The 18,764-nt window shown below is 34.4% G+C and overlaps 1 protein-coding gene across 2 annotated transcripts in view; it reads left to right on the top strand.

Annotated features, from left to right (window-relative positions):
• The window catches only part of LOC129802577 (protein yellow-like), a 325,562-nt gene extending 309,116 nt beyond the window's left edge, over positions 1 to 16,446 (top strand). The window contains exons 1-3 of one of the 2 annotated variants that reach the window (XM_055848512.1): positions 3,166 to 3,524; positions 8,150 to 8,480; positions 14,990 to 16,446. In XM_055848512.1, the coding sequence (XP_055704487.1) occupies positions 8,158 to 8,480; positions 14,990 to 16,229 (1,563 nt within the window). In that variant the 5' untranslated portion in view covers positions 3,166 to 3,524; positions 8,150 to 8,157 and the 3' untranslated portion in view covers positions 16,230 to 16,446. Of the gene's footprint in view, positions 1 to 3,165; positions 3,525 to 8,149; positions 8,481 to 14,989 lie in introns of those variants that run through there. The other variant, XM_055848513.1, reaches the window with a different exon arrangement.
• Positions 16,447 to 18,764: the final 2,318 nt, after the last annotated feature.

Here is an 18,764-nt window from a genome sequence, read left to right as displayed (position 1 = left end):
TAAAAAATGACATGGACTATAGTGCGACCCAAGTGTCAAATCTGGAACCAAATATGGACTATAGCGAGGCTCTACTGTAATTTGTAAAAGAAATTAAAAGAAATGTTAAAAACCGGTTTTTTAATTTGTTCAACGTCTCGAAATTATAAGATTTTTTCTAGAATTAGAATAAAAGTTTTAGAGAAGCTTAAAAAGACAATTAGAGAATTCTATGCTATTATACTTCATTTATTAAACAAAAACATCACAGGATAATTCATTTTTATTGCTGAACACACGCATACATGACCTCAAAATGATTTTAAATGTAACCGTCGATAACTCGTCCGGATTACGGCGATCCGAATTAGAGAGCGGGCACTGTAATTTAATTAAAGGGTGATTTTAACCCCTAATACACATAAAAAGCATAATATTTACACCGATTTTGGATCAATACTGCAGGGTTAAATAAACATTTCCGGAATGTTATTTTAACTTTTTCGGATTTCTCTCCGTGTAGTAATAGAAATTCTCAATCCGAAGATTACACTCAAGTCTCGGATATCCGGAGCTCCGTTATCTGGATGGTAACTGCCAAATACTCGACAAATTCAAAAGATCTCTATTCACACGTCGTGTTTATCTGTCATTTTCCTCCCCAATCATCTGGATATCAGAGAATTGAGGATAATAGCCGAGATGATAATTTTGATAAATACAAAGCGATTCTAGAAGCGAAGGAAGGACAAAAAAAGGACACGACCACTCCTTCCATTAAAACTAAAAATGTCGATTTTTACGTAAAAAATCACTGTATTTTGGGTATTTTGTATGCAAAAGTAAACAATTATTAATAAATTCGAAAAAAATGCAATATCAGAAGATGGAGGGTGCGAAAGCTGACACCCTTCCCCTAATATTGCTGATGCAATATATTCTAGTGCTCGAACTCCATAAGGAGGTGTATAACGTATCCCTAAATTTTCCATCTCTAAAAATTTCTACTTTCTTCCTCCCCGCCCCCCGTCCCCGGAGACAACTATTCTTAACTCATCTTCCCGTTTTAGACTAGTTCTGAGAAATAGGTCGCGCTGTTTATCTGCATTTGCTTTGTGTCTGCACTCGTTGTAAGTGACGCATTGCTACGTAGCGTATGCAACGAATGCAGACGCAAAGCAAATGCAGTTAGCACAGTTGTTGATCCAACCGATGATGTTTTACTACTTCTACAGGCCAAACGGCTAGAGACAGCGACTTGATATCTTCGGTGACCCCACATAAGTCATTATCACATGCCCCTATTTTCCTCATCGTTCTCTTCCTCCTACGGAACAACTCTATCTTATCCGCTTTTAACTTAGTTTTTACCGCAGTGTAGTTTTACTTACTTTTTACCATTTGGATTCTTAACTACATAAAAATATTGTTATGGTTTCTGGGGCGGGGGGAGGGGCATTCCAATTCTTCACAACCACCCTCAATTGACTCACTAGCGAAGAGAAGGCGAGATGAACTCCTAGGTCCAGAAAGTACACCACTATCTTCAGTATATTTTATTTAACTGCACTTCTACATGTTACGAAAACCTCAGTGGATCCGTGAATAGAGCACAAAATTAGGTGAGATTCTTAACAATCTCACCTACTATTTATGATGCACTGGTCTCCACTTCAAGCGACGAACTGAGCCCAGCAGTGATTAGAAAAAAAAAATGGTAACATAATTCCAGGCTCATCTGGTCAAGTACTGTCAGTGGTCCACAACGAAACTTGTAAAGGGAGCAGGGAAGAAGCATCCCCATTAAAAGGTGGTGCTTCTGGAAGTTCTGGGTAGTCCACGGACTGGCTAATTTTTCTAAGACTATAATTCGAAACAAATGCACAGATGAACGAATCACGACACGATTGATTATTATCATCATATTTTATGTAATTTTTTGATAATCAGTTAGGCCACTCCATTAACAAGATTATAATTCCTGTGGATCGGATCTGCCACTTTAGAGACAGGGCATAAGAACCCACCTCAAGACCACCCTCGGATAAGTCAGGATTGATTCTTCAGAGACCGTCCACAGCCGAACCAAGGCAGATCTCCACAGTTTTGGCTTCCCAAACTCGAAGCATCTTGTCAAAACTGACGAGTAAACTAAATATAATACTACACTCCCTAGCGAGCAGAATTAGCTGAAAGAAGGCAGCGTTTTCTCCATATTTTTGCTGAGTCGATCAGCAAAAATATGCTGACCGGTCAGCAATTCTCGAACTAAAAATGCTAACCAAATTTTTGGAAATGGCACGGCTTCGCAAATGTCGGTTTAGGTTAGCAAAATTTAGCTGAAAATACATAATGTTTTCAGTTAAATTGAAATCGGTTAGCACTTTGTGCTCCCTGTGAGTCTCTTCTCAAATAGCTACAAGCTACAAGTCCAATTCGTTAGTTGTATCAGGAAGTGTCGTAACTTCCTCACCACCTCACCAGCAGTTCTTGTAAAGTACATGTATTTCAATATTGTAAGAAGGAATGCTGATAAGGTGATGAGAAAGTTACGACAATTGCTGATACAACTGACGAATTGTATATGCGTTGTTCGCAAGAATTATATCCCAAAATGAAAAATCCCTATCCGAAAATTCCATAGAAAATGGAAACAGTAATATTATATTATTTCTGAATTGATATAAAACGTTTTAAATACCAGAGAAAGATTGACTACCACACTCCGTCTGTGAGTAAAAAGTTTAAAATAATGTTTTAATAGTTCACTTGACAACTCTGAAAATATTAAAGAGTCATCTAAATTAATACTATCAAAAGAAATTTGGCACTAATCTAATTGAATTCACAGAGGAAGCAATTTTGGTGTAAAAATCTTTTTATTTCTAAACAATTTTCATGATTGAAAATTATTATTTCTTTCAAATGTTTTGTTCGAAATTTTTGAACTAATGAAAAACATTTAATTGTTTATGACTGCAGAACCCGTGCTAAATCATACCAACGACATATTGCAGTCCAAAAGACAATGTTTTGTGAAAAAAAACAGCAATTTGCACTAAAATGCTAAGATGCACGAGGAATTTTGATCATTAGACTATTCTTTTCGGTGGGAGGGCAGATCATGAATGTGTGTTAATGTTTACATACAATTTAAGTCTTCTTCTGAATTGATTTCCTTGACTGTGTGTTGTGTTTATCGCGTCAATTTGTCGCTCCGCGAGTCTCGCGCACTTTCGGTGGCTCGCGGTCATAGTGAGGTGTACCATCTATAAAATCACCTGCACTTGGCGCGCGGATATCCAGTAAGGTGTGGAATCTCCTGTCGATATCATCTCTCCAGAACTGTGCCTCTTTTCTCTACCTGTGATTATCTGTGTGCCTCAAATCCACCAATTCTTGGACTGTTGTCCACCAAGACTTTCTGGTGCAGAGTGTGTTCAAAGTTTGAAGTGAAAGACAAATTTTTGGAGATTTCTGGAATAAAGTGTTTTTTACCTGGGCTCATAAAATCAATTAGTTTACGGATTTATATCGAAACTGTGGTAAATTTCTGAATTTTTGGTTTATTTTCAATTATAGTCTTTTTCTATCATTTTATATTAAATAGTTTTCATCAAGGTTGGTCCAATTACCGTGAATCAAATAAAATACTGGCTAAATTGTGATTTTCCTCTAGTAATTCACAATTAGTGGTGCTCTTCAGAAATCTAAAGCAGATGTAATTAACAATTGAAGGTGTATCATTTATTTTGTTTGATGTGTGTTGAGAATATGTCTCACGACGATTGCATATTAATTGATCAGTCTTTATCACGTTTTCTCAATTCCTTCACGCAATTATAATTTATTCTTATGACGTTGCCCAGAAGGAAAGACTCATCTATTTACCTTAATTACCACATTAATAATGCTCTTTTGTACAATATTTGCATATTTTTGTTGAGGTATTACGTAAAAAAATATTTCTTCAATGCCTGAACTCTAAAAAATTTCTCAAAAAAATATTTCTTCTCACAAAATATAAAGTAAATAGTTATTTTTTTCGAGGAGACGCATTTTTTGGGTACAAAGAGCTTGATCTTGATTTTGAAATTCATAAACTTTTGCATTTTCTTTTAGTTACAAAGAAGTGATAACTGAAATACAGATCCCAGCAAAAGAAGTTAGCGCATTCAATATTTTTCAATCAAATTATTTGGAAAATTTTAAGTATGTACAGAATTCGTTAAACTCTTTAGGAAACTGAATTTAGTGAAAACGTCTTGTTTGATATTTATGTGTGAAACTCGTAAAACTAGAAACTGGATGCTTTTGAAATAACATTTATAAATTTAGAAAATCAGTGTTATTCTACCTGTTTGTTGTAAGCATTAGTTCTATTTATCTTTATTTTTGATTTTCGGCAACCGACTCTTATATTTGAACTTAGGACCAAAAGTTTAGTACAAGTACAAATAATAATCCACAGTTTTTACTTATACTTTGATTGTATCATGACCTCGCAAAATTTCCAATAACTTACTTTTTCTGTGACATTTTACTACTTTATGCGAAAAATCGCAAGTTTCAGTCATTGATTAATTTAGTACATGCATGTGCTAATTATTTAGCTCTACGCCTGCACACAATTTTAAATTTTCCCTTGTTTTTTTTCTTAAAATACATGCGCGCCCTCCACTTTCTCAAAATAGTTTATTTATAAATTATTTTGACAAAAGAGTTAAACTACTTGATAATTTATTATTTGTTACAAGATATATTGAATTGTTAAGAAATTTCTTTAAATTTGTTTACTGGAATAACACATCGTGTACATGGCATTCAAATTGATTTATTATAAATTTGTAATGTCAACTTAACCATTAGTGATTAGTCCTTAAAATAATAACAAGAAAAACGAACTAAACTACAAACATTCTCAGTGAATTTTATTTTTAAAAGATTTTAAAACTTAAAAATTTCTGAAATATGTAAATCTTTCATGTAAATATGTAAAATTAAAAAAGATATAATATTGATGCTAGATATTTAGCACAAATATCACAAGTACTAAATTAACTCCTAAAAATATTCAATAATGAAAAATCGCGGATAAATTTAGTACATTATAAAGAACTAGTGATTAGCTCGTATAACTTAATCTTGTCACGTTTGAATTATATAAATGGTTAAAAGGTGATGCACAGAACGATTACCATTCTGGAAGAAGCATAAATTATTTCAATCCCATCCACCTGCAACATTTTGTTCTCAACAATAATGTCTTTGTTTATGTACAATTGGATATGAATAAAATAAAATTCAATTTAATTGGATTAATATTCATCTATTATAATTTTGTGTAGGGTAAAGTGGTACAAGTTGGACAATGATGGTACAATTTGGACAGGGCTTTTGTCTTGATAAATTTAGTACTTAATTTTTATTTGTATATTTTTACTGATTTAGTTTTATAATTTGGTTCCTTGTGCTTAAAAACAAATTTTGTTCTATATTTATCAAGAAAAAAGCCATGTCCAACTTGTACCGGCGAATTTTCCAACTTGTAACACTAATCCCACATTATATCACTTTACCCTACTGCCCTATCAAATTTGTGCTAAATTTAAGTAGAATTTCAAAACTTCTGATTTTAGTACAAACGAAATTAAATACGGGATGAGAGAGAAAGTAAGTAGGGTAGCGCCATTACTTGTGGCCTCCTCCCACAAAACTTTACCTTTCGGCACAAAATGATTTCGAAAAAGCTCAATATTAAAAATATTTGATGTGTTGTGATAGTACATCATATACTTTTCGGTTTTCGGAATCATTTTCTGACAAAATTTGCGATGAGGCCGTAAGTAAAGACAGGCAACATGTAATGCCGCTACCATATGTAGGGGAGGAACTGGGGCTACTTTGAGCTATGGGGCTACATTGATATACGATTTTTTCGCATATTTATAAAGGAAACTGGGCTTTAATGTAATGTAAATTAGATAGCCAAAACAATTGTGGACCTAAACTATATTACGGTGAAGGCCTAGCTTCCTTTAGAAATAGATGAAAAAAATCATATATCAATTTAGCTCCGCAGCTCAAAATAGCCCCACCTTCCTATAAATTTATAACTTATTAATGGCCTGAAAGAATTGAAAATGTGTGCAACATTTCCTGCGGTAAATTTCAATTTTGATTTATGTTTGCCATAGCTTTAAAGCAGGCCAGTTTCTCAAAAATAAATCTTTTATTCTTTTAGTTTTTACAAAAATATATTACTTCACTTAAATTTTATAGATGATCACGTGACATGCACGTGACTCTAAAGTCAAATTCAATTTAGAATTAGGAATTCAGATGCAAGTGGCTCCGGTACACCTTTTAGATCAGGAAAATTAATCAAGTCGAAATTCGCATCCCTTTCATTCTCACACCTATTGCATGTACCTATCTCACACTTTCGTTTTCGTACTCTTCTTCTTCAAAACATCATAAAAAAATTAAATTTAGCTTAACTGAATTTAGTGTACGAAAAAATGAGATATACATGTGTAAAACGTTTAAGAAAGAAAGGAATGTGAATTATTATCATTTCATGAGATTTTCCTAACTAAAAGATATGCCGGAGCCAAAGGGATGGATTTTTTAAAAAAATTTTCTTTTAATTTTATGAAATCTTAAAAATCAGAATGTTGTGACAATTTCATAGAAATAAGTATTGAATTGATTTAACCAATATTTTATTGGTAGCTAGGGGTCGTAGGAGGTAGGAGTAATGAAACGCCTTAATTAGCAATTGAACAATAATATGATATTGTTGGATAATGAGCTGGCGTGATGGATATTCTATGGGGACACTTCCGGTAATCGCCAGTGGAAATTTATTTCACCTCGAGAAGAAAAACAAATTTTCTATTTTGCCGAGAGCTTTCGGTCCGGATGTGGACCTTCTCCAGTGGTCGACTAGACTATGTTTTTTGATTTGTTTGATGATGATATGAAAAATAACGAACTTCAGGAAATCAAAAAAACATAGACTAGTCGACCACTGAAGAAAGTCCACATCCGGACCGAAAGCTCTGGGCAAGACAGAAAATTTGTTTTTCTTCTTGAGGTGAAATAAATTTTCACTGGCGATTACCGGAAGTGTCCCCATAGAATAATATGATATTCAACCATTTTTTTTTAATTCTTTTATAAACTAAAACATGTTTTTATTTAATTTTATTATGTCAGTGTTTACGCACTGTTTTGAGATTTGCAACGTAATCCTAAAAGTAATAACATTTTTGTACAGAAAGAACATTGATCAGGATTAGTGATACTTAATACATAATCTCAATCAGAATAAAGAGGCAAAAGAATTTCTGATTTTTTAAGGATTGAACTTACTTAATGAGGTACATAATCTGACCACCAATGCTACCGGTCTTACTTCATAATGAGCAAGTCTTGATAATGTTTTGCTAATAACGTATTTGAAATTAAAACGATAGGAAATGCAAGCGGAGAAATTGTTGGATTTCTGGTAGATAGGTTCTAGGTTCGATTTTTATATCAAACACGTGTTCTCAGTAAAGATTGTAAACCATTCAAGATTTAATTTAATATCTAGCCAAACCAATAAAGGGTTGGACAGGTTTTCTTGCAGAAACATCTCATTCTTAAGGGCCTTAACAGACAATAGGATTAGCTGAGAGACGGTTTAGCGTAATTTCCATAATTTTACACTAAATCGTCTCTCGGCTTAAGTCGTCAGTGTGTCTAGCTAGGGCAAGACTATAACGAAAGCTACCAAAGGACGCACAGAGAAATATTCCTATAAAAATTCAGTGCTTTTAACCAGTTGAATGGGTTGAATGTATTGCTTGATCCTCATACAAAGCTCATTATAATTTCAAATAGCTTTAATGTAGTAATGTAATTTTGCCCAAATGGAGAATTTTCCTTGCAAAATTTCCCTAACAAGTATTTTCACTGATCCCCTTTCAAAAAGCATTAAATGAAAAATTGCGACAACATCTCTTGCGCATATCTGTTGAAGATCAAGAAAAGTATTAGAGAAATTTGTTAGCACCACTGTGGTAATTGGCCGACTGACAAAGTGTAGTTATCACTAGAGTTAAGCCACATTGAATTGGAAGGAAGATACAAAGCTGACATGATGAAATTGTTTCTCTTGCAGTCAGCACAATGTTGAACGTGCTAAAAGTGTTTGTGGCATTAGTGTTGATCGTGAAATGTACAAACAGCCAGACCAGCCCATTTCCTCTGCAATTCACGGGTCCCGGTGATCACTTGCGAACAAGGGTCCCACCCACAGAGGCCCAATTCCGTGTGGTGTACGAATGGCGAGTGATTGACTTTGCCTTTCCGCTGGAGCAATTGAGGCTCACAGCGATCTACAATCATGACTACATCCCTCAGAATAATCTCATCTCAGACGTTAAAGCCTTCGCCAACAGACTGTACGTCACGATGCCAAGGATGCTGCCTGGAGTTCCTGCGACACTGGGGTGAGTTTGCGATTTTCTTGGGGTTTTTCCTCGGCCAAAACTTTGCAAACATCTTAAATTAAATTAGCACCAATCGACGCGTTGTTAAAGAAAATGCTAAATATTGTTCTAATGCATAGTGTCGCGTGATGATTGACGTGAACAAAATTAATAAAGTATTTTGCGACTCTGTTTTCATCTTCTCCATAAATCACCTCATTTTAGGTGTGCCTGAGAGATATTTCCATGCAAATTGTAATAGCCATCCAGTTCCTATTAAATATTTCAATAGTTTCAATAGATCAATATTAGCCTTACATTTTGCAAAACCATTTATTATCCAATTGAAATGGGTCTTGAATGAGGGAGAAACCATTAAAAAGATTTTATGCATTCTGGAAACGAAGTCATTTATTTTATGATTGAATAATACATTTAGAGATACAATTCAGGGGAAAAATACTGAATTAATAAAATACTCAAAATTATTGATACTAATTTCTATGGAATTTCCAAAAGAACCATTGCAAATAAAAACGGATTTAGGAAATATTTTAATCAATTACAGAATAGGGGAATGTTGGCATGGTTCGCACAGAGTGAACCTTCAAACAACGCAAATTTTTTATTTGTTTGCAAAGAGCTGATTCGTCATTTCTTAGCCATAAGATAAGATAATTATTAAGCTCATGAAACGAGATGAGAAATGGTAAGTCAGCTCTTTGCAAACAAAGAGAAAATTCGCATCGTGTGAAGCTTCACTCTGAGCGAACCATGCCTACATTCCCCTACAGATTTAAAGGAAAAATCTGTTCTTTCACATTAATGAAATTTCAATGCAGGATAGGAAGATAGACTTCTTTAATATTCCTTCAATAGCAATTAATATTTTTTGCAATGATTAAACATACTTTGAATTGACCTACTTTAGTTATGCCTTTATACAAAAAATCTTTATTTATTTAAAACCCCTGTTAGAACGAAGAAAATGCAATTAAAATGTTACTCTAGAACATTATTGCAAATGCAACTTGTTAAATATTCAAAGAATCATTTCCTCTTTCATTTCTCCTAAATCATTTACTAAAAATGGAAATCGCTTCAAAGAAAAAAATGGTAAAAGTAATAAGAACTTCACATTCTTTCTTCAAAAGAATTTCGTCTGAGCTTCTTTTTAAGTCTTCTAATTTGGAATCGAACTATTGGGCCTCTTTCTCTTTATTTAATCATTACAGATAAATTTGAGGTTTTATTTAAGAAATTCTAGGCCTAATCTTAAAAGTTCCAGATTTTATTTTGTGTCGTAGAAGAACGCCTTATAATCGCTACATTCTCTATATACACTGAGAAAAAAACTAGGGTGCGATTAACTTTTCTACCTCATAATTTTAACACTTTTTAGGTGCAAAAATATATCAACATTCTTTAATGTTAATTTTACACCTTTCTGAGGGTAAAATTAACATGAAAGAGGGTAACTTTAACCCCTAATACACCTAAAAAGCATAATCTTTACTCTGATTTCGGATAAATACTGCAGGGTAAAATAAACATTTCCGGAATGTTATTTTAACTTTTTCGGATTTCTCTCAGTGTAAGATGTGTTCGTTTATTTTTGAGATATTTAAGCGAATTTCTTGAATTTATTTCGTGCCGGATATAGATACTTATGACCGGAAAACTCACCATTTTGAACTGATTTTTCAATAAATTTGTTTAAATTTGGATTTTTGAATTTGGCCCTATGACTGGAACCTTCATCATTTTGATTATTTAAAGGACAAAGTTAAATTACTCTAGGGGGATCATTTTCTTAATCGATTTGTTCAAATTTGGATTTTCTGGAAAGGTCTTTGAATGTCCGACCTGGCAGAATCGGTCTTAATCGATAATGCACCTGTTAATTTTTCAGGACGATACAGACACCGGTGTCTTAATTTTTTTTTCGTATGACCTTATAAAGTTATGTTTCGCCAAAAGAAGTCAGAAAAAGTGTTTTTTTTTTCTGATACCCAATTCTTGACCCTCTTGTCCTAAAAGGGTTAAGTACTGGTAGTTGATTTATTTTTTCGAAAATTATTTTTTTTATTCAACCTTGGGCTTGCTCCTAAGTTAGAGATCAAACGGTAAGAGATATCGAGTTTCACAATGTGTTGGCGTCTCTTTTTTTTAAATATTATAGATTGTTCTTATTATTATTATTATTATTATTATTATTATTGTAGTACGTAACTTATAAATGCTTACATAAGATGATCTTCTTCTACACAAAATCGATCAGGTATTATAGAAAAATTCTAGACTCTCATAAATCAAAAACCTAGAACTCTTTCAGCCTATAGGGGAAAGTATGAAGCTTGGGACCGTGTGCAAAGCATGGACACTTTCCCTTACGGTCGTCGGATTTAAATTTAAACAATAAGAAATTACACTTTTTTTTTTAAACTGATGGATCTTTCGCCCTTATGCAATCTTAAATAATAATTTTCCCAAAAATCCCGCCTTTTGAGAAATTAGGGGGAAGTGAGGCACTTTTGAAAGTGGGATTTTTAACCTATTTTTAAGTGAAACTGAGCCATATCATAATATGTAACTTAAGGCCCCTACACACTAGAGAAATTTATGTCCATATTGAAGCAAATTCCCTATGCATATGTAGGAAAAACTCTTCAATATGGACATAAATTTCTCTAGTGTGTAGAGGCCATTAGATTCTCAATCTATTTGAGCAGCTAAATTATATCATGATAATGTTCAATTTTATTTAAAAATAGGTTAAAAATCCCAATTTCAAAGGTACTCCACTTTCAAAGGTGCCCCACTTCTCCCTAATACTGTTAAGCCATTTATAGATACAACTCTGGAATCAACTTAGGTCTGCAATTCGTATTAGCGAATAGTCTCTATAAGAGGGAAGTGGGGCATCTTTAAAATAAAGCAACTTTAAAAATCGGTTTTTTCTGCTATTTTTAAATGAAGCTGGGCCTTACCGTGATAGCTTTAAAGCTGCCCCATTTCAAAGGTACCTCACTTCCCCCTACAGTCTTGAGCTTGGGAACCGTTTTGTAATTTTTCCAAGATAAATTTAAAGTACAATTTAAATTTACTTTGTTTTCGTTAAGTGATATTTTTTTATTATAAAAGAACATCATTAAAAATTAGACCCTTGCATATAGAACTATTATAAAATCCAAATAAATCAAATATTTATTAATTTAAAATATTATTCTTTGGTAAATTTTAGAAGCCAGTGAAATAAAAAAAAACTTTTATATTTATCATAGAATTTAAATAAACTTTAAATCCATTATGTATACTGACTTTTTTATAGATTAAAGATATTCTTAAATGAATAACGCTTTGTTCTATAAATTCCTTATCCATTTAGCCATATTTCTTTTTCCAATCCAACTGTTTTTTTTTCATTTTTGAATTATCTGTAAATAAATGAGTAATTGTGCCGGTAATTGAATTTTAAAATGTTTTAAATCAATGAACCTCAATAGAAAACATAGAATGGTCTCAAGAATGGTCTTAATTGATGGGGGCGGAACTGTAATTAATGGGAAGTTGGAGAATATTTTTCGCTTTAATGAAATTCCAACGGAGAAGGTGAAGTAATTTTATATGCACCTCTTTCATGGACGTTCTGCAAACAATATAACTTCAAAAAAATAATGGAAGATTTTTGGCCAAACAAGCAGATATTTTTTGCTTTTCAATTTTCTCGTCCGTATTGATTTACTGGTCACAGATTATTCTTAAAGCTGTGATTTTGAATAATCCATTGCGAATTTTGAAAAAAAGTCGCTGAGATCTCATGAGAAGTGAATCACTTGGATAAATAAGGTATATATTTCAGTAGCGAAAAATTCGTAATGTATTCAACCTCGGAGAAAAACAACCTCACGGTCAATTCAGGTTGTTCAACATCCATCTATTCTGTCTTTCTTTGGCTTTTAAACAACAATATGCACTCGGCAATTAGGCAATTAAAAGCTTTTCGCGAAATTGTCAACAAGATTTTTCAGATGTTAGGATGAAATTATGTGCTAACATTGAACCTGAGGCCGGTAAACTATAGAAAAGGCAGACTTTTGAGACTATACTGAAATAATTTTAAACTTTTATTGTGTGTTACTTAAGCTATTTTTTCTATTGTTTGGTCCAATGGGTCCAATGATTTAGAAAACGGTTATCATTTTGATTTCAATTTGTTTATAATGATCAAGGCAAAACCGAGTTTGCTGCTCTTTTACTCAAACGGTCTTTAGACTAACACTGAGAAAAAAGAGGGTGCGATTAACTTTTTTTTCTCATAACTTTAACACTTTTTAGGTGTAAAAATATTTTTTAATGTTGATTTTACGCCTTTTTAAGGGTAAAATTAACATGAAAAAGGGTAACTTTAACCCCTAATACACCTAAAAAGGGTAATATTTATACCGATTTCGGATCAATACTGCAGGGTAAAATTAACATTTCCGGAATGTTATTTCAACTTTTTCGGATTTATCTCACAGTGAAGGGTTTAGCCCAGTTACCAAAGCTTTCAAAATATTTATTATTAACTAATTCTACTAGTTTTTAAATATTAAATTTTTAAAAATATCTTGACTTATAAAAAAGAAGTTAGAAAAATAATGCCTTATGCCCTAGACAGACTTACGACTTAAAGCGAGAGAAAAACTGATGGGACTGTGGTCTAATCATTATTTTGATTAACTACGTCATGCCGTCTCCCGGCTTAAGCCGTGTGTCCGGCACATTAAAGAACACATAGATTCAGACTGATCTTCGAGAATACTTAGCCTGTGAATTTTATCAGTAAACATTTATTCCAAACTATACACTGAGGGCTTGGAATATTCGATTAGGTGTCCCTTGCTTAAATTTCCTTTACTTAATCTTTCACTGCACAATTTTATTAATTGGAAGGAAATCTGCAGCTCGTAATTCTTGCGTAAAACAATATCTAAAAAAATCATAACTATAGTAGGGGAAAGTGATCTGCCTTTGAATGCGGCAGCCTTTGAATGTTTCAATTTTTCTCTTATTTCTCAAAGCAAAAAATCTATTTTGTGAACTATAGTTAATACTATTAACTATTATCTATTAACTTCGCTTAACAAAATGGATTTTTAGCTTTGGGAAATAAGAGAAAAATTGAAGCATTCAAAGGCTGCCGCATTCAAAGGCAGGCCACTTTCCCCTCTATATATTCAAAATAAGGAAACCTGAAGAAAATTTATGCGAAAACTTGTTGTTTTCGCATAACATTTTGACTTAAACATGTAGTAAATATTTTCAACAACCATTTTAGTTGAACTGGAAGAGAATTTAATACTGAACAATAGAATTTACTCATTTTATTCGGCCATTTAAGTTTTTTCTTAATCTTTGCCTTTTCGAAGGAATAGTATAAAAATGAGAAGTGAAGAAAATGCATTTCAAAATTTTGGATAGTTGCTAAAATCTCGGAATTTCAGAAGCCAGTTCGAAAAAATTACGAAGTTGCAAAGACGAAAATGACTGCCGAGCAGAATTTCGAACGATTTTGCGAACATCGAAAACCTTAAAGCGAGTTTTTTCTACTGTTTTACGACTATTTTTGAATTGAAAGAAAAATTACAAGAAAATACTTGTTTTTGAAATGAATAAATACTAAAGCCTTATATTCTTCAAAATTAAATCTCTTTCCGTTCAACAAAAACGGTTATTGAAAACCAATTTTTTATTAAATTACTTAGATCTTGTTAAAACTGATATTTTATCTCAAAAAATTCAATTTTTTAAACTGAGTAAAAGTTTTTATTTCACTATTTTCTCCGGTTATTCTTAGTTCAAGAAATATTTACAATTTTTTTTTTGGATTTTTATATCAGACAAGAAATATGAGCTGCTCATTTCCAGTCCATTAGGGACTGTTGTGATGAGGTGCTCAAATTCGCTCGTCATTTCACAATATTTCCTTTCGAAAAAAAGAAATTGTTTAAGAACTTTAAATTAAATATGAAAAAATATGACCAAAAATTTCAAGAACCTGCATTATTTCTTTTTTCCAAAAAAAAAATCAAGAAAAACAGCAAATATTTTTTGTCCTCCCAATTCAGGAAACCCCCTTAATATTTCCGAGAAAGATGAGCCGACGGTGGATGATACTCGTATTTTAGGACAGAATGTCCTTCCGGTGAGCGTCGCTGTATTGGGTGCATTTTGGATTGCACCCAATACAGTGACGCTCACCGGAAGGACATTCTGTCCTAAAATACGAGACTTAATATTTCCCGTAAACCAAAAGTCGATATCTCTCTCCATTCTCTCTGATGATTTTTACAGGTATTATATTAGTAATATTTGATCTTTTGGCCCGATTGATAAAGATCAGGGGATTTTTAAAAGGGAGAAAAACCTAATTTTGTAAAGCCTCTCAGCTAAAAATTCCTAATCTTGATCTGAAAAAATTATGTTTTATGCGCTTCTGATACTTGAGTATTTGGAAACTTGAAGTCTTCCTTTCCTTCTTCCAGATGGATAGTAGTCCCAGATAACAATGGCAGAACAGACCCAGAAGTCGAACCCTTCCCTTCGTGGGCCATGAATGAACGTGGCAACTGTTCAGCCATGCAATTTGTCCAGGGAATCGCAATTGATGCTTACGGAATCCTCTGGGCAGTGGATTCTGGGCGCACTGAGACTCTGGCTCCCGGTCCAGCTTCTGTGATCTGCGGCCCAAAGCTGTGGATGTTTGATCTGAGACGGAATGGATCCCTGGTACATCGATATGATTTCCCTGATGAAGTAGTTTCACGGGGATCAAACTACCTCAATAAGATTGTTATAGATGACGCATTTGGAGGATATGCCTACATCACGGACAATTCAGGAGCTGACCCGGGAATTGTTGTGTTCTCCAGGAAGTTGAATACTTCTTGGAAGGTCAGGGAGAATAATTCCATGAGGGCTGCTCAGAATGCTGTACAATTTGCGGTAAATGGAACGAATCTGGGATTTGCAATTCATATCGATGGGATTGCCCTGGGACCTTACTTCAATCCAAATGTTGTTGGGGACAATTTGAATAGGCAGCCCATACACTATGATGAGAATTTCGAGAGGAATGTTTACTATAGTCCACTGTCCAGTTACCATTTGTACTCAATCCCTGCAAGTGTTCTCAGGAATCCAGATTTTGCCAGGACAGCAAATCCGAGACAGGTGATGGCTGCAGTTACTGATCATGGAATTAAATCATCGCAGACTGATGGCATGATCATGGACAATGAGGGAAATCTTTTCTTTGGACTGCTCAAGGATCATGCAATTGCCCGGTGGAACTCCTATACGCCCTTTACTCCTCAGCACCAGAAAATTGTAGCCAGGGATCCCTACTTTATCCAATGGACAGATGGAATGACCTTCGATTCCGAAGGACATCTCTACGTCGTTGTTAATCGATTGCACAACTTCGTTGCCGGAAGACTGGATACAAATGATGTCAACTTCCGGATATTGCGGGCAACAACAGGCACCCAGAGCTACGTAAACACCGCCGCAGTGATCAATTCTGCCGTCACGGACAATGGCATCTCCATCCCAGACGGCATCTACGAGACAACGGGATTCGGCGGATTCCCAACGACAACGCCTCAATTCAGTGGATTAGGCAGCGACAGGAGGTACTTCTACAACAATTCTGCCTCTGACATCACCTCAAAGATTCCATTCCTCCTAACAACCCTCTTCACATGCCTCCTTCTCAGGCGATAGAACCCAATCCCCAATTCATTCCATCCTCAATTTCCCCTACAGAGCTTTAATAAAGTTACCACTCAACATCGAATCCCAGAATCTTACACCTAGTCGTCCAGTCTTTCTTTTTTTGTATTATTATTTTGCGCGTATCAAATCTTTTGTGTATTAGACGATGGAGTGTAGAAAAAAGCGGAGCAATTCTCATGAAAATAAAAATTTTCAATGGATACCACTGATGACTTTCAATTTTTTACCTCTTGCTGAGGAGCAAAAACAGTTCTTCTAATTGATTTACAGATCAGGTAATTTGTATTCTATACGATTCTGGGAGGTTTTTGGAGGAGGGACAGGTGTAAATTATTATATTATCACATCATTGACCCTTCAACGGGATAAATTGCAAATGATTCATTGGGCGGGAAGATTGATGAGGGACTAATAGCTCTAACAATATTAATCGAATTGAAAAGAGATTTGAATGCATTTAAATTAAACTTATGCATCTTAACTTAAACCTGAATAAATATTATATATTTGTGCATAAAACATTTGTTAAGATGTTCTCTTGAATCATGGAAGATAAAAATATTAACTTTAAGCCTTCAGCCCGTTTTATGTAAAAAAAACAAGATTAGTACCATATTCTGCTAAGCTTTTATTTTACCAAATTTGTGGTATAAAAGTATTATTTATTTAATTATTAAAAAAATAATCATGTTAACATGTTTGCTTTTTATAAATTCTGTATTCTACAAATTTTAAAAACAGAAAAATTGAAGGCGATACGGGGAAGTGAGACACCTTTAAATTGGGGTACATTAAAAAGGGACAGATTATCCTAACCGGCTTATGTAGGTGAGATTCTTAACGTGAGCTAACTCGGAGTGCATGCAAATTCGATTTGGAGCTGAAGTTGGGAGACGCCATTCAGTTATCTTGAATCAAATTCGTGAAATTATACAAATTTTGTATTTAAACCAAAATATCAAGGATTTGGATGAACTGACAGAAAAGTGATATATGGGTGAAATGTAGACCAGAATGTTCTCTATAATTTTCCCATAGAACATTGATCTCATCGATTACTCAGAAGCCAAGATAAGCGAGGTTTTTTGTTTCTTAACTCGTTTTTTTCATCCAGAGTGCCCCAAGTAGTCATTTGTTGAACTTCAACTATATCAAGGAATTGTTGTATTTTGTGGGACTTTCCATTTAAAACCCTATTTTAAGTGTCTTGGTGGAGTAGAGGCAGTCAAATTGGCATCTGAGTGATTTCAAAGCGTTATTATGGGAAAAATCATTTTTTTCACACTTAAACGGCAAAATCGGAGTGATAGCGTAGTCTGAGCGGAAAATGATGTATGGACGAAATGTAGAGACAAATGTCCTCTACAATTATGTTGAAGGAATCATCAAAATCGGTTCAGCGACAGTCGAGATAATTGAGGTTATGTGATATTGAAATTGGTTTTTCGACTGTGGCGCCCCTGGTGTTGGTCCCACGAAGTTCAAATATTCTAGAAAGTTGTAGCATTTGGTGAGATCTTTCGTTTAAGCCCTCATTCATCAAAATCGGTCACATAGAACCGGAGATATGATTTTTTGAATTTTGTGAACTTTGACCCCTCATATCTCCGGTTCTGTTTTAACCACAGCGCGCATACGCACCATTTTGGAAACGTCCTAGACTGGACTACAACATACTAAAATTTCATTAACTTGCACAATGCCGTTTTTGAGAAAAGTGACTTTGAATTTCGATGAATTTTGACGCTATCACAGCGCCACCTGTGGTGACTTTTTGAACTTCCATCTGAAAGTGCTCATCGAGACGAAACCAAAAAGGTAAAATTTAGGTCGCTATGTTAATTAGAACCGGAGATAGAGGCCGGTCAATGTTCGAACTTTGACCCCTTATAGCTCGGGTCAGGGGTTTTAGATTGACTTAAGGTTTTCTTTGTTTGATAGGTATAATCAACGGCTACAACATACTAAAATTTCAGCCCGATGCACAATGGAATTTTTGAGTTATTTAACTTTTAAGATTTAAAAATTTTCTTTTTAAAAAAAGCGCCCCTAGCGGTGGTTTTATGAACTTACGATGTTAGAAGGGGAAGTGGCATTTCACGAGAGCTTTCCAAAAAGCCCTCACTTTTTAAATTCTGACAATTAGAACCGGAGTTATGGCCATTTTAAGAAATTTTTTTTGGACCCTTATAGCTCGGGTCAGGGGGGTCGGGGGACCTTAAGTTTGGTATTGATGGAAAGCTCTAAGGCCCAGCTATAACATACTAAAATTTGAGTCCGCTGAATGCCATAGGAGCGGAGCTATTGAGAAAACAAAAAAAGGGGGGTCTTCAAAATGGCGGAAGGAGGGGTGGGGGGTGGGGGGTCTATGCACCAAGTTGCAATTTTCACCCGATATATAACCTTTGCCGAAAACCGCAAGTCGATATCTTTTTTAGTTTAGGAGCTATTAAGCTCCAAAGAGCGGCCGGCCGGCCGGCCGGCCGGGAACGTAACTTAGCCACATATATATTCGGAATCAGG

This window comes from Phlebotomus papatasi, chromosome 2, assembly GCF_024763615.1.
Source record: "Phlebotomus papatasi isolate M1 chromosome 2, Ppap_2.1, whole genome shotgun sequence".
Taxonomy (NCBI): Eukaryota; Metazoa; Arthropoda; class Insecta; order Diptera; family Psychodidae; genus Phlebotomus; species Phlebotomus papatasi.
The sequence above is the reverse complement of the archived record's forward strand: the minus strand, read 5'-3'. Positions and strand labels throughout refer to the sequence as shown.